Source organism: Petromyzon marinus, chromosome 4, assembly GCF_048934315.1.
Source record: "Petromyzon marinus isolate PM22_M1 ecotype Great Lakes invasive population chromosome 4, UKy_Petmar_22M1.pri1.0, whole genome shotgun sequence".
Lineage (NCBI taxonomy): Eukaryota > Metazoa > Chordata > Hyperoartia > Petromyzontiformes > Petromyzontidae > Petromyzon > Petromyzon marinus.
In genome coordinates this window covers 13,292,711-13,310,124 of record NC_133670.1, presented here as the reverse complement: position 1 = coordinate 13,310,124, position 17,414 = coordinate 13,292,711, and the positions used below count along the sequence as shown (strand labels likewise).

The following is a 17,414-nucleotide window of genomic DNA, read 5'->3' as shown; positions in this document are numbered from 1 at the left end:
ATAAAATTCTGGCTAGAAAAACTGAAATTGGCATAAAAATATTGCGCCTATGTATTTTCACACGTGACACGTGCTCACCACCCACAGTGTTCTCCTCCACACATTAATCACCTGCCAATCTGTCTCGACAGAGGGGCCACGAACACCACAAACAGTGCCAAATATAATTAAAAGAAAAACAGTAAAAAAAAACCTAAAGAAAAACTGTGCACACACTGTGTGTTTATCCTCTTAAAGGCGAACACCCAGTGACCTGGTCTCTGAGAAAACAAGACTGGATGTGTGTCAGTTTGTTGTTAGTGCAGATGTTTATTAGTGAAATGTTTTTCCCTCACATATAACAGCTATCTGCTGTCTACAAAAATGTCCTTTAAAAAAAAAACAATGCTATTTTGTTCGTTCTTTAAAACTAGTCTTTTTCCCGTCCAAGGACGGGTGTGTATTGCAGTAAATCTGATACTTGCAAGCGAAAAGCAGACTGCGACGTGATATTCATTGCATCAATGCGTGTGCAATTTGTAAGGGTGCGGTGACACAGACTTATTTCATTTAAAGGTTATAATCCCTTGTTCATCATGACGTCCTTTTTACTTTCATGTTTCAACAGCGTTACGGAGATCACGTGACGTGAGAGTTCTGGCTTTGTAGTAGGGGCTGTAAGTTGACGCCGAGGAGGGGGGGAGGAGGCGCCTCGGCCAGCCACTAATTATTATGAATGGGGGGGGGGATGTCCATTTGGAGGATGTCACCTTATAATGATTATTAATGAGGGGGGCTGTTGGATGTGGAGTGATGTCACCTGCTCATGATTATTAATGAGGGGGGCTGGTCGACGTGGAGTGACGTCACGAGCGTTGCAAATAGACATTCCTGGGGGATTATAGTAGGTATAACTACATGGGTCCTCAAATCGTCGCAAGTCATAAATTACCGCACATCTGTCCTTTATTGACCCTGTGATATAATAAGTGGTTCTAATAGTGGCCCAGGTGAAGGCCCGCTGCTCCCTTAAGAAAGCGAGCCAAGTGACCCGTTACAAGGGAGCTCCACGGCCAGATAGGACATAGCTTTGCCTCAGTGAGCCTGCCATTGGAACCTGGGCCAAGCCCACTTTTCCCGGTTCGCAAACAGGGCCTTATAGGTGCTCAAGAGACATGGGGCGTCCCCCGTTCGCTAGAGACCACCACGGGCTAAGAGCCTGAAAGGGGGGAAAGCAGAGTATCCCCCGGTGGCCCTCACCTTGTACAGAGAGTTTCCTTCCTCGATGAGCTTGTTGAGCAGCACGATGAGCACGTCCGCTTTGGATGTGGCCATAGCCCAAGCGGCTGGCCCTGCCAAGCAATCGGATTGATCCCCAAGGCGACACCAAGCAACGAAACGTAAATAAACAAAAGCAAACAAATAATAAAAATAGGTATGACAATGTAGTTGTTGCAATGAAAAATAAATGCATGCACATACAAAAAAAGGCTTTTTTAACAAAAGGTATATGATTTAAATCAAACGAAACAACTTTCAGAAATAAAGGAAAGGAAAGAAAATAAATAAATAAATGGCACAGGAACACAGGTGAGGGATGCATCATGGCGAGGAGATCACCTGGCTCACAAAGCCACCTGATTGCTCATCAGGATAGGTTTTGTAGCCTGATGCACACAACAACAATGAGGACGGATGAATAGGAAGGAAAAAGAAAAGAATCAAGATAAAGAGTTAGAAACAGTGTGGGTTAAATGTATATAGATTCTCCAGCAATGGCAACTCATCCAGTTAGATTTGCTGCTGTAAAAATTTACTGAGATTTAAAGGTGTTTTTTTTTCCATAATATATTCACTGATGTGCATTGAGGTTTCTTTTTGGAAAACGGCAGATACCCACAGCACCAGTATGACTTAATAAAATCAAAACTCTCACTCGCAAATCAAATGATCCTTGGTTCTTGAGGTGTTTATTTGCATATTCCCATCACTGCAGTCCTCAAGGTTGAGGCATGTGTGTGGGTGAAGTTAGTTGCGTTACAAATATTGGCAGTCACCCAGTACGTGCTTTATGGCTGCCAGTAAATACTGACTGCCATGCCATTTCGATGCTCTCGTGGCATAAAAATTACAGTTGAGAAAATGTGAAAAAAAGTTTTTTATTCCACGAGGAAAGACTCACTCAAGTCTCAATACTATTTTTTTTAATTCAAGGTAAGTATTGGAATGTTGGGCCACATCCATTTTTGTAATGGGTGAGCCTGGAGAAAACGCATGAGTAGGAGCAAAATAACACTGGAAAATCATGATTAAAAAGCGGTCATAAACCTATTTGTTGCACTGTCACATCCTGGTCACCCCTTACAGTTCAGCGTCTCGTGAATATGATAATATCGGTGGTGCTCCACCTTTCCCACCTCAAGAGTAATGGACTATGGCCGTGCACCCTATGACGTTTGTTCAATGTGGGAGCGTGGAATGTACGTACCTAGGCGAGCCCCCTTCCTGAGTAGAGCCACCACCACAGAGGAGTTGCGGCAGCCGATGGCGCGATCCAGCGGGCTCATGCCACTGTTGTCCGTGTGGTCGATTGATGCCCCATGCTCAATGAGGCAGTCGATCTACGCCACGAGGGGACAGATCGTTCACAATTAATAACACTTCCGGTCAGAGACATACTTTCCTGATGATTTGTACACGCGATATCTAGTTGGTGGTTTTGTTTACGTCACTATGTCATATTTTTTGTGGGTGTCGAAATGCATCCTTGCAGCCACCGATACCCCCACACCACAGGGCAACAAACATGTTTTGGGGCTGATGTAAATTTGGCCAGCCTTAAAAACACAGAAACTTTACACAAAACTCAGAACTAAAAATCTCTAACATTAAAAACAATTCCTCATATCCTAGGTACCTCCTAGATGATATTTATATACTCCCAATGTTACAAGTGGTTAAATATTAAAGGCATCAGCAATTTAAAACATGAAGAAACAATCAATTCCATACTTTTTCAGTACAGCATTGATAAGTAAATATTATTTTAAGCATTCGAGTGAAATTCCCCACAGCAATTCATGTTAAAGTGAAAAAAAAACATTCTTTATTCACAGTGTGTCAACTAAGTATCGGCGGTAGTGTTTTTTTCCATGAGGGTGTTGATTGGGATGTCGGGGCAGCTCTATATTGAGTGTTTTGCCCCAACCACAGCATGTGCCGTTCCGCAATCGTTCCTCACGGCACTAAGAAGTGGATCGTGATGATCAGCGTTTGCCATGCGAGCCACCGCACGCCAGGGCCAGCGGAGAAAACGAACCACGTTCTCGTCGCCGTAGAAGGCGGCCAGGTCTAGGGGTGTGCGCCCGCTCTTGTCCGCATGCTCGATGGCAGCGCCGTTCTCCAGCAGGAATCGCACGACGGGAAGCCGCCCCTTGAGGCATGCCCAGCTCAGAGCCGACAGGCCCTCGCGGTCCACGGCTGCCACCGAGGCCCCTGGAGGGACATGCCATGTGCGGTGGTTAGCCGGTCGCAACATAGAAGGCACCGGGCATTCACGCTGTCAGCTGGAGTATCACGTGGGAGACTAAACCGATGGACAGAGACTAAACCGATGGACATCGAGTATCACGTGGGAGACTAAACCGATGGACAGAGACTAAACCGATGGACATCGAGTATCACGTGGAAGACTAAACCGATGGACATCATGGGAGCTCGATACAAACTAGATAAAATATATCTAGCTTGACACTACTTTTGGTGTAATCCAATCAAAATAAAAGAAAACAATGGGTGGTAAATTCATCACCTTTAATTTGCATACCTTTGGGAAATCTGCACGAGCATATTTGGAATATGTGCGGATAACACATACAACAAACTGTGCACGTTTAAATATAGTGTCGGAGTGGCGCTGCTTGAATCGGGGGGAGTTAGTGGTGTGGGGGATGATGTGAGATGTCATTAAGCTACCACCTCGTGTGGGGCAAGGCAGAGGAGCAGGACCGGCATGCAGGTATTGTTTGTGGTGCACTACGATGGAAATTATTCACGTACACAGGGTCCCCTTACAGCATGTGTCATAGAGACAGGGTGAGAGGAATAGAATACAGAGGTAGAGGAGGAGGGAGGAGGGTTATTGACAGACAGATAAAAATATATGGAGAGAGAGAAATTAGGGCAGGCAGAAATATAGGCAGGCAAAAAGATGAACACAGAAAATTGAGTCAAACAGACCAAAAAAAGATAGACTGGCAAGAAAACAGACAGAAAAAAAGTATAGACGTATAAAATAGAGACAACCAATAAAGCACACAGACGATGATACAGTTAGAAATGCAGGAAGAACACGTTTTGCGCATTCTATGGTTCTTTCGGTGAAGTCACGTACATAAAAAAAATATCAATAAAATAACGAATATAAAGCGAATAAAAATATCACGACGTTTCGATCGCAACACAAGCGGTTGTCATCAGGAACAGGGAGGTTAGCCTCTGAGGGCAAGCTGTTTATAAAGGTTTAGAGATGGGCGGGGCAGCTAATGTTAATGTAGGAAGGGCTCCGACACAGGCAGTAGGTCTACACCAATCAAAGAGCTGATTATAAAGGTTTAGAGATGGGCGGGGCAGCTAATGTTAATGTAGGAGACGTCTCCGACACCAGCAGTAGGTCTACACCAATCAAAGCATTGCACCTCACTTTTTTTTAATTATTTTATTATAATTTTTTCGATCTACGTGACTTTACCGAAATAACCATAGAATACATTTTGCGCAGTTTAACATACAGATATCACAATCACAAAATCCCCGAGATCCACAACTGTATTCATGCAGCCTTGGAAGTGAACTCTGCGCATCAGATATCGCTTCAGTAACAAGCCTAGCTGCCTGTTCATCCGTAAAAGTTGCCACTTGTCTTGGTCGGAGGATCCGAGCTCACCCTGGGAGTGCAGGAACGCAGCGGTCTGCAAGTGGCCCTCAGAAGAGGACACCATGAGCGGCGTGCGGCCCTGCCTGTCCGTCACATTCACGTCCACGCCGTGGCTCAGCAACAGCTCCACCACCTGCGGCCATGGGAAGCTCTCGCTTAAATACTCAGCACTGCTGATGGAATGATATACAAGGACAATGTCTTTTGATGGATTGTTATGAATGGTTAACCAGTATCGTACATTGGTAAGGTTTCACATTATTCTCCAACTGCAGAGCTGGTAATTATAAAGCCTACTTAATAGCAGTTTAATGTACAGTGCCAGTGACAAGTGTTTTTTTTCATTATGCACATGCAGGCATGGGTATAGCAAGTTGAATTACAGTATTTTATAAATATCAAATCATGACACTGCAAGATGTTAATGATTGAATAACCACCCGGGGAATATTATCAAAATAGGAAAAGATAAGCAAATAATGTGAAAGACCTTGTGATATAATTTACAGAGCAGCATTAAATGCTGCCCGTATGTGCCAAATTTGGTTAAAGAGAAAACTACCGGTAATTACTCAATCGTAACTTCACTCATTAAGCACCACCCCCTTCATTCACTGCCTTCTGGCTAAAGAAACCACTGTGCTGAGCTAAACGGGATACCCTACCCCTTGGCGTGGCTACTGTAGGGCAAATTTACGTCTGGCACAAAAATTGCTGAAGTACATATTAGGTGAGTAATGAGTCGCCCACGCTATGGATTCCATGAATAGTAACAATTATACTCAAAAAGCAATTCTATTTGTCTCGTTTGTAGATTCTCTTGTTTTTTTCGCATCTTGTTTGTACACTTTTGTTTGCTCAATTACACTAATTCATAAATAATATACTTGCACGCACAATTAGATATATGCATCACAAGTGTAAGAATCAATGAAAGAAATCAATGCATCTTTACGTGCCGTGTGCATATTATTCATCTATGACCAATTAACCCAGAGTGCATCTGATCTTGTCAGATCTCAGAAGCTCAGCAAGTTTTGACCCTGGATATTGCTTGGATGGGCGACCAAAAAAGGTTGTGGGCAGCCCTCTGCTGCTCGCTCAGTGCAGTAAAATCCAATGTGGTATTGCCCTTTCTATGCTCCCTGCCATCACCAAACCACACCGACCAATATGAATCCTCAAAAGCCGCATGGCGTGGAGAGGTCCCCATCCAACAACAGATTGACAAACGACGTTTTCTGTTCACATCATCTATTGACCACGGTATCACGCACCGGTTGTGGTTTTGGAAGATGAGCGTGGCTCCTACCTGCCAGTGTCCCTTACGGACGGCACCAAACACAGGGACGACACCCTGCCTGCTGGCCTGAGACGCATTCGCTCCCCACTCCAGCAGCAGCCGGCAGATCTCGAGCCGGCCCTGGGTCGCCGCCGCCGTCAGAGCTGTGAGAAGTCGCATTGATCTTAGAGCAGAGGACTCGTAACAACCCAATCGTCAGCTCAGCATTGTGTTTTTATTACGAAAGTATATCCAAAATGTCAGCGATAAGGGGTATCTGAACCAGTCCTGGGCTACCCCCTCCTTCACGAACCCACCACCAGGCAGCGTGGTGAAGTATGTAAAACCAACCCCCTGTGACTGACAAGGCATGTAAATACTAAAGGTGAGTTCCACATGCTGACAATGTTGGCTTGATATTTCAGACTGTACTTTAAGAACACATTAGGAACCAAAGAAGGCTGATGCATTTCACCCTTTTAAGTGCTTATCAGCTAGTCATGCCCAAATATGGACTGTCATGGGACGGAACTTCCAGGAGAGGTATCAAGGCAAGGAAACATAACAAAATTTACTTCAGGCCCAAGGAAGTTACGGCAACAGACATAATTTTAGTGACGCAATTATATACTTAGTTATTTTAATGTGTTTACGCAGATTATTTTAGCAACTTTTTTTAACTAAACTGTGTAATCCACTTTAGAGAGACATTATTTATATGCCAGATATGCTGTGCCATTAAATCACAACAAACGAGGATTTATATTGCCTCGTTTCCAAATAAATCACCCTGCAGGCAGTTTCATTACAATTTGACTACGTAAGTGTCACCCGTAGGTTATTGGTTTACACCAATAGCAATATCTCTGGCTCTGCGTGACCTTACACCATTCCCGGCAAATTAAACTCCTTTTGCAGCCCACGCAGGCTCCGGGAGATTTTGACAATAAGGCTCTCAGGCATCCGGCCTCGCGGTGTCAAGAGGTCACAGCCGAGACGCGCTAGAGACGCAACGTGAATAGGAATGGCGGCGCTGCCCCCGAGAGGCGGGGAATCGCAGCCGCTGGCCGCATTTGCCCAAAATCGGGTCCTGAACAAGAGCGGAGGTGTCCGCGTGAAATGAAAAACACGAGGCTAACAAAAAAAGCGACCACACCAATACCAACACGTCGCCTCTTATAAAAACAGTGCAAAGTAAAACATGACATGTTTATATTCCAATAACCCCTACTGAGCTGCTTGTCGGGTTATCAGGGAGGGAGCACGAGGTAGTTTACATTGCAAGCCTTGCAGTGCTGAAATGTCAGCTGAGTTTTTCCAGTGAGGAAAGAGTGGCGGCTATCTCGGAGAGATAATTGCTACCAGGCTCATGCCGGTTTCCTGTCTGCAAGGCGGCTCCTGGTACAGCCTGTCCCAAGTCTTATATCGGCACACTCCTTCTTTCCATTATTGAACGGGGTCTCAGTACCAAAAGTAATTTTTCACTTCATGGAATTGTATCACTCGCATCAAAATGCGAATACTACCCTAACAACACTATTCGTCAAAAGCTTAAATTTGACTCATCCGTGAGAGAAACACAGGCTGTCTACAAAAAAACCTTGCAGTGCAGTAACTCTCGTGCTCTAAAATGAAATGCCAACACCCTGGTTTTTTTTTGCACCATGTGCTATACAATAAATTCTTTCTAGGTCACCAACGCTATCGGTTTGTGCAATGGTGGAGTCGTCCTATATTCCTCCGTCATTCATCGTGCGCTCAATAAGGTCCATTTGCCCCACATTCTGGAAATGTCCCGATTAATTTTAATAGCCCAAGGAAAATGTGTTATGTGGTACGAGCTAAAATAGAGGCAGGTCACTTGAATCCCTTGGTAAAGAATCTCCACACATGCAATAGATTTTCTCTGCTACGCACGTTCTCCTTTGAGCCTATGGACATCAAGCCACACATCTAAAGTAGCAGCCAGTGTACATACCACGGTGAAACAATGCATCAATTCCTCGATTAAAAAACTATTATTAAGCTCACCATACAATCATAGTCAAGTGTGTAAGAATCGATGTATTTTTATTCATATATGTTGTATGTAATGGGTTCATGTCACACCTGCAGCTGTTGGAGGCAACACCATTCACCGCATATTGTTAAAAAAATAGACTCTTGAATAGAATTGGGGCAATGAAATGCGACCAATCATAATATCGGTGAGACAATTAATAATTTTACCCCAAGCACAAAAGCAAAGGGCCTCAAAAGAATGCCACCATCCCCAACGGTTGACACATGGCCCATCTGACACACAACACAATTTTGCATTTAGAAAGCGCCTGTTCTGAGAATCTCATATTCCAGAAAAAAAGACAGGGAAGGCATGCGGGTGTTTTGGAGCCAGTACTCTATCATTAATAGTTACTCAATCAGATCTGCAGTGTAAATATGATTTTGGAAATTCTCATGATCCGTAGCCTGGAACCACGATTCCATTCTTAGAAACTAATATTTTCACGATCAGCGAAACCATGAAACAGTGGAGGGCTGGCTGCGCAGAACCTGTTGTGGCGTTTAGCTGAGAAGGAAGGGCTTGTGGGGCCTGGCCGGCGTGCAGAAATCATTCTGGATCCATTCATAGCAGCTGAATAGGATTCCCGAGGTAACTGTCCAGTTATATTGCCGATACACTTTCCTGAACCAAGAGCTACAACATTGTCCAGACCACAGTCAAGGTGGTCTCTACGCAGACGGGGATGTGGCAAGCGCACGACACCCGAGGAGCCGAAGCGGTACTTTACACTTGTGGTTACGTTCAGATAGACCTCACTTAAAACCCGCATGCGTCCGTCACGCTCATTCTCTAGACTTCAGCAGTTATCTCCGCATGGACAAGTGGCAGTGTTAGGTTGGGGTAATGTAAAAGGTCAGGCGAGCCTGCCTGTAAGCCAAGATTTTCACGGTCTGCTTCCTCTCAGGCGTGCGTGGGTACTGTCCTGCCTCGCTCTCTCTGGCAGGGATGAGATTACAAGTGAGAAACACATCAGTTTATTTATACACCACTTCCCCACTACGGAATATTTATGTCCATGAATGGACCTGAAGACTGGTGGTGTTTGAGGAATGTTGTCGATGTTGTTGTTGTTCTTGGGCATCAAGTTACAGATGCTCGGCTAAGTTTGCTCGGCAGCAGCGAGTAAACCCATCACCGACGGGCACAGCCTTACACGACACCGCATCGCCATGGAGACGGCAACGGAGACATCCGGCAGCTTAAAATATAACTCACTCAAGGTGAGGTCACTTGTGGGGCATTCACATTCCCACGACTGTGGTTACTGTTTGCAGGAGTTGTGAGCCACCTCGGATGAAAAAATCAGAAGTAACTTTTGTAACGTGTGCTAAGACTTTATGGGTTTCATCATTACCATAATCATCATCATCCATTGCAATCATCCACTTTTCATTAACTCCCTGTTGGGCCAGCCGCTATTGAATAGGCAGTTAGTGAGCTTGAGAAGGAGTCTGATGGAATGCTGAGCTCTTCCGTGCCGATAACCCCGCGGCCGAGCACTGCTCTTGTGAGCATTCCGTCATCATCATGGTGACTATGGAGTCTCCGCAGTCAATAAGCTGTAGTTGACCTATGGTGGCCTGTTTCAAGTTCCCCAAATGATATTTTCGCCTTTTTAATCTGAAGTAGTCGAGAAAGTTTAAACAAAAAGCTTTATTTAAATCTTGGGGAGAACAATCACTTAAGGTGTTTGTGTAACCAGCCGCAAGATCACCCCACCACGAGGAAATGGAGGCATATGCACACCACGAGTGCTACAAGGTGTGTACAGTAACAAGGAATCTGTGATAATGGCATTTATCCATTGCCTGCTCATTTGAGACAAACACGGATACCAGCAGACCAAGACACCTCTTCACCTATAAAGAGAGAGAACTATAATCCATTAATTGTAGTGACAAATCCTCATAAAATGTATTGATTTGAACAGATGCATGAAATCAGATCTGCACCACAAATGATAGTGGAATAATAAAATAAGAAGAGTAATCTCGGGCCAAGTTAGGGAGACGCTTGCTCCCTGCTGTAAAGGAGATCCTTGTAACTCTGGTAGTAATGGCATGCGTGTGCTCGTGCCTGTGTGTGCGCTGGCTGGCTGGGACCTGCACTCAACGACAAATCCAAGATTTATTACCTTGGATCGATGGAGGCCTTTTTCACATTGGCATTTACCGGCTACTTACGCGTAACCTGAAAAATGTGCATCACCTGTTAATAATATATACCGATTGATAATTGTAAATCGCATTTGCAGAAAAAAATACAACGTTGTGATACAAGTCACCCTACCCAGGATGACAATCAACTAATAGAATCTGGGTAAGGCTTTAGACATGACTTGGCATCACAGTACTGCATATTACACCATTAGAAGCAGTACCTGCTGTGGGTACGTTTCACCCGTTATCTGAGACTCTACTGGCAGGCATACAGCCCCTCTTGTTTGCCGAAGACAGCACAACACTCATGTGATACCAATAAATCCTGTGCGTGAAGAAACTGACAGTTAAGGTGCTCAGAAAATGGATTTAGATATGTGTGCCGACTACCTCCTATTAACAGCCTTTTGTAACTGTGACAAACGTTCTCTTGAACTCAATTGGAACAGCTTTGGTGTAGAGCTAAAAATGCAGAGTTCTTCAAAGATTACAACCCAAGGCTGACTATTAGTGTCAGCATTTGCTAATACCCAGCAAGCGGCCAAGGGCTCCCCTGGGATCGCTTTGTCACGACGGCTTTGCCGTACGGCAACCAGAAGCACTCCCGGGTAGAGGCAGGTTTTAAATCTCGTCGAATGTTAAATGTGTCACTTAATGGCATCTGTGAGCAAAATAAGTTTGCATAAATTTGTTAAAATAATATGCATTTGTCAAACTAATGTGCTGTTATAGATTACATTTAAATAACTGTAACGCTGCTATTTTCTTGACAGTCTAATAAAAAAAGTAAAATTCATAGTGCCGACAGAATCATTAGGTTCCCTAACCTCCACTTTACCATCCCTCTTATCTTACGTTGAGCACACATTTCGCGCTGACCAAGAATTTACGTGAAATATCCCATAAAATAAATTCAATGAGCTACACTGTAAGGACATTTATGACGATTTATAAAATGTAATGGGAGGATATTCCATTCAACGTAAAATGGACAAGTGCACACTAAATGTTCAAATTAAAAGTGCATGGGCCGACAGGACGGATTTCTGCCCATCGGTCGTTTAGATTTTAGGTCTCAAATACACGTGGACGTTAACGGGGTCGGTGCAGTTCATGTCTGGAGCCACTGCACCGTGACAGCAGCACCGGCAGTTAATCAGTCGGCCAAGCCACGGATCACTTCCCGCGTTATCCTGGCAAATGCCATAAACTCCAGCAGACCCGTAAGAGGAAAGCACACATCACTTCTGTGAGCATCTGCAACCTTTGCTACCCTCTAATAGCATTTTGTTCGGGTTCATTGCCACCTTTCATTTTCTACAAGAGCTAATAGAAGGTAGAGGGAATAACAATGCTATCCCTACTATCTGGTGCGGCTTCACATTTACTTTGGTACTGCATTCATCGTTTCTGTTAAAAAAAATTTTTTAAGATCGCCGCTGTCATTTTGAGTGGCTGTGATTTAATTTGCAAGACATCTAAGCAGATTCGAGTCCATGTGTTTAAGTTGAGAAACATATATAATTTCAAGTTACTACTCATGTATACAACGTTAAATTTTGACTTAAAACCGGATTCTCACCACCATCCATCCCAGAAGAATTCCCTCATCAAGACTCTATGCCAAAGAGCCCAATGCATTCCGACCAGGAACACATTGCAAGTGAACTCAAGCACGTACACCAAGCTCTCAAGGCTAATGGTTACTCCAACTACACAATCCGCAAAGCTATCACTCCAACCATGAAGAAGGATCCTCGAGGAGCCATTGAAAACCACCACCTTACCCTACATTGCGGGGGTCACAAAAAAGATCTCCAAAATCCTGAATAAACACAAGATCCAGGTCCAATTCAACAGAGTACATAAAATCCGTGATCTGGTTCCATCTGTAAAAGATGTGGTTCCAGACATACAGTACCCGGGCGTCTACAAACTAAGTTGCCTCTGTGGTAGCAGCTACATTGGAGAAACCAAACGACATATCTCGGACTGCATCCGTGAACATAAAGCAGATTTGAAACACGGTAGGACGAACACCTCAGCCGTGGCAGATCACTGTTATAATTCAGTGGGCTCACATGACATTGACTTCTCCAAGACGGAGGTTCTCTGCAAACCATCCGGCTACCATGAGAGATTCGTTCATGAGGCCATCCACATATACGAACACAGAGACAATTTCAACCGGGAAGATGGATTCTGGCTTAGTAACCATTGGAAAGACGTTATAAACCATTTCGGTTCTTGATTGATTGTATTTTACGGTGACTTTCAGACTGCAGTCCATTCGCTGGCACTGCCTCTTAATACCTTTCACACGACGGTCAATGGTATGGTTTATAGCATGTTGTATAATAATAAATAGTATAACAGCAGTGTAGTATACAGTAGGGTTGGTAGAATAATACACTGTAATATTACAAGTCTAATATTTTATAGTCTAAAGTATGGGGTAGTGTATAGTAACGCATTGTATAATTAAAGGGTGGGGTTTCTCTATGGCAGTGTATAATACGGTGTATAGTCGTGTAATGTAAAAAAAAAGGTTAGTTGGAGACATATCAATATAATGCATAATGTTAGAGCTTACATTGGGCTGTGTATACGATATTATATAACGTAGTTTAGATTGGAAGGTATAACATTGTAATGTATAGTAGTCTAGTTTATAGCATAGTTGTAACGCAACACAGGACAGAGCAGCGCATCGTGGCTGTTTCTCTCTCTACCCCCTCCTCCGTTCCGAGCATAGATGGACTCGTCCGTCTGAACAAAGCTCGTCGTTTTCCGTGGTGCTAACGTTGAAAAGCAAAAAGAAACCGCCACTTTTTTCAACATAGAGTTGTAATGTATAACGACTTATTGTTAGTAGCTCAGCTGATTGGAGAGTATATTGAGTTTATTGATATTATATTATATAATATCAGTTTATGTTAATAGCTCAACTTATTGAAGAATATATTGAGTACATTTATTATATTGATGTAGTTTATACTTAGTTCTTTAACATCAGCTTGTTGAATGATAGTTGGGTAGTTGCAGTTCTTTAGCGTCAATATACTAAATGCCTCTGTTGATATGTAAACTCTGACTTTAACATAGCTACTTCCGTGACCAGTTACATGCTAATCCCTCACATTAACATCATGCTAATCTCCCAGTTACATGCTAATTTCTCACTTTAACACCCAGCTAATCCAACACTTTAACACAGCTATTTCAATGCTAAATTCTTCTGTTGATATGTAAACTCCTTTGTCAAGGCGCTCTGCTCCTCCCACCCAGCTTAAAAGACGCTGCCAAGCTTTTGCAGTGTTCATTGAAGCGCTGTCGTCCCGACAGTTCTGTTCCTTCACCTGAAGAAGGCGACCTGTGTTGTGGCCGAAACGTCGTGATAATTGTATTTTATTATGTTTTATTTTTATTATTTTATCTCCATTCTACGTGACTTTACTGAAAGAACCAAGAAAAATATCACGTTTCGATCGCAACACAACACAAGTGGTTGTCATCAGGAACAGAGCTGATGACGACCACTTGTGCTGCGATCAAAACGTCGTGATTTTTTAAATCATATTATTTTTATTTTTTATCATTATTTTTCTATCTGCGTGACTTTACCGAAAGAACCATACAATGATCCAGTTATTAATTAAACAACCTCCACATGTACAATAATTGATGTGTTGAGCTGATATTGCTTCATAATGAATGTGACAATCACCATAGTATGCAAGCCATGGCAATCTTCAATGAGCTAAATCATTGTATGAGATGGAATGTTAAGTTTGGTCTGAATGTATTGTAGTGCAATCACACATCTGCAGCTGATTTTCACCGACCTTTCGGAAATGCATTTTGATATTTATATTTGCATCAAACATTACCACAAAAAGTGGGAATATTTTAAGAGCAAAAACACAAACAATGGTAAATAATAGTTATTTTGAGAACAAATATGTAGTAATTGTGCATGAATTCCTTTGTTATCATCCACTTGGGGAGGAGGCTTAAGCAGGAGATGAATGCTGAACACTCAATGTGTGCCTCTGCCCTATGAGGTGTCCTAATGAGGCAAGTTACAATTCCGGGAACCATTGACCAAAATTTACGCTTAATTCTTAAACTCACAATACATGCATTGAATTATGTAAGAATGAATCATCTTCAATGCGTAATTTATATTAAAATGTTACATTGAGGCCAATGGATCAAACGAGACGGAATAAAAAAGACGGCACACGATAAACAACACATTTTAGATTTTACAAATATAGATTTTAGATTAAACAAATCTAAAATGTAATGTGATGATTTATAGAATCAGAAGGGGTAAATTTGTGTGTATTGCCCAAAAGCCTATCATAATCTCAGCAAAAAAGAACAAATACAGGTTATATCACGTGTGGAAATAAATGCTAGTTGCAAGCTGTTTGTATTGCATAAGATGGAATTGTTTATACGATTTTATGAACGGAAAGCACACTCTGGGAGCTGCATTAACTATTTAAGCATAACTGCCAGGGACGGTACAAACAAGATGAGGTGTAGCTTTACTGGTTGAACAAGTCGTACATCATCGTATACCTCCAAGTTCACTCTCACAGTGAAAGCAATGGCAGCAGATTCAGAGATGTTATACCCACATCCGAGCTCAGCTATTCCCTTCAATGATTTTCTTATTTTTACTTTTCCCATCGTGTTCTCTGAGATGAAAGGATTACACACGAGGGAATGCTTGCTATTTCTCCAAACCATTTTGTCCCAACGCGGACAAGGAAGATCCGCCCAACGCCATACCGATCGCTTAAAAGACGTCCCCTGCCACTTACGGGATGTGCAACAGAAGATAAGACGAGCCCCAACGCATCGCTGCGGGCCAGGATCCGTGTGAAGGATAAAGATGTGATCGCTGCTTGGCTGCAGGTGTCTATCGTGTGATATGCCTGCGGGCGGCCGCGGCAGGAACCGGTGAAACCCTTCCGCAGCTCTCTGCTAATTAGATTCGCCGCTGTCTGCCCAAGAATGTAAAAATTGGTATTCCCACACAAAACCTCCTCTTGCCGCGTGCCCCGGGGCTGGCTCGCTACAGCTGCTCGATGCTGGCGTGGCATCTGCATCGTGCTTACTCGGCCAAACCTGCAGTCTTCCTCAAAACTCCACCCTTGGCGCTGATAGAGATAAAGATCCACGGCTCATCCGAAGCCAATTTTTTTGTTACTCCAATAAATCGGAGTAAGAAGATCAACATCGCGATAGTCGCACATTACAGCAAGTCTTCTCAGCAACACGTGATGTTTAAACAAAAAAGAGAGCTTTAATTTTGCTGGCCATTCCCATGCCAATGGCAATATGCCTTTGGGATAGTTCTTGAATGCCAATGGACTATTTGGCAAAAGAGCCAATTTGTGATTAATTATAAATGCTAACAAGTCTAGTAACCTTTGTGAAATACAAATATTGTATAACAAATATAAATTGATTTTACACGAAAATTATACCAGAAGAGCCTGAGGTGTTGACTCGGGCCACCATTCTCACAGATATCGTATTACAAGGGGGCACAATACAAACCTGACCCCATTATGCAATTGGCCTTTGGGGGTAATGGGATGAGAACAGCTGTCATCAGCTGGGCAGATAAAAAGTCTTTTACAATGCAGTGCCGAGCACAAAGAGCATACTCGTGACAGTAAAGCAGCGGAGTAATCTCACCTGAGAGTGTAGCAGGACACACACTGCTACTGCAGTCTGATTCCGAAGGGCGGAGTCTAAACAGAATGGGCGCTACACAGGGCAACTTGCACCCATCCACATTGAGGTATTTTATGATGTCACCTTGCCACAATTATATCCAGCTCCTATTTCCTTTTACAGCACCACAGTGCCTAATGGACGTAACGTTAGCTACATCGTAGGCACTGCTGCACACAGGTGCGATACTCTACACACGTGTCTACGGAAACACTAGAAGGAAGGTCACACAACATGCACTTGTAAGGCATGATTATGACACATTAACTGCTAAGTAAGCCAAGCTATAGGAAAACCCAAGTCTTTGACAGTAGGAAACTTTAGAATATGGTTTTGAGAGCAGCAATGACCTTCGCACATTTTTATTCAACAAGATTTATTTCTCAAAATTACAATAAAAAACTCACACATCCCATACGTATCTGCATCATAATGGAGAGCCGTTAATGACTAAGGAGATGATAGGTCAGTCATCCAAGCAGATCCCACGGGTTCACAAAAACAACGAATAAGGAACAGACAGCATCCACATGCCAGCACCCATATTGACCGCTTGGTCCTTCTTCAATGAGTGGGATGCTCAAAAATGAATGCCATTCCTTGCACAATTATGACTGCAATGCTGCTTACTTGTAGCTTTATAATCACATTCCATGAGATTTTTATATGGTCAAAACCCCCCATGACCAATCAACATGGCATGCAGAGGCCTTCATTCAGAAGTGAACTGACAAAAGGGCTGAAACCAAAATAATTAGTAACCAGTGTTGTTGTTAGAGAGCTCAAAATATGTGGAAATCAAAAATTAAATCCTGATCAGGAAAAGGGTCAACTTGGCCCATCATCCTATTGGAGTCAATAAAATAGTACCAATATTCTGCGAGATGCCCGCAGTGGTTGTCCTATGTAGCAAAAGGGCCTCTGTCATAGCAATGTGTTATTTCCACCACTGGCTCAGAAGCTGAGCTGTAACCAGAGACGATCTTAGCATCATGCTCATTTGAACGAGTATATTTTGTTATAAGGAGTTTGCAGTCCACACAGTGCTACATGACCCAGCATTCTCGTCGAGGTGTGGCTTTGACGCCAAATATGTGCGGTGTTAGCGGCTGGCGACAGCAAGGGGACGCACCTGTCTCTCCCCAGAGGGTGTCAAAGCTGTCAATGTGGGGCCGGCCCAGATCTTCCACGTCCCAATCTGGCAGCATGTCCAGCAGGTAGCTCACCACCTGACAA

At 43.3% G+C, this 17,414-nt stretch overlaps 1 protein-coding gene across 6 annotated transcripts in view; it reads right to left on the bottom strand.

Moving 5' to 3' along the window:
* The window catches only part of LOC116938675 (protein TANC1-like), a 119,074-nt gene that overhangs the window by 8,296 nt on the left and 93,364 nt on the right, over positions 1–17,414 (bottom strand). For all 6 annotated transcript variants that reach the window (XM_032946137.2, XM_032946138.2, XM_032946139.2 and 3 more), the window contains 6 exons: positions 17,311–17,407; positions 6,228–6,361; positions 4,925–5,048; positions 3,299–3,474; positions 2,468–2,600; positions 1,240–1,331 (listed from right to left, as the gene is read on the bottom strand). In XM_032946137.2, coding sequence (XP_032802028.2) covers positions 1,240–1,331; positions 2,468–2,600; positions 3,299–3,474; positions 4,925–5,048; positions 6,228–6,361; positions 17,311–17,407 — 756 coding nt within the window. The remainder of the gene's footprint in view (positions 1–1,239; positions 1,332–2,467; positions 2,601–3,298; positions 3,475–4,924; positions 5,049–6,227; positions 6,362–17,310; positions 17,408–17,414) is intronic.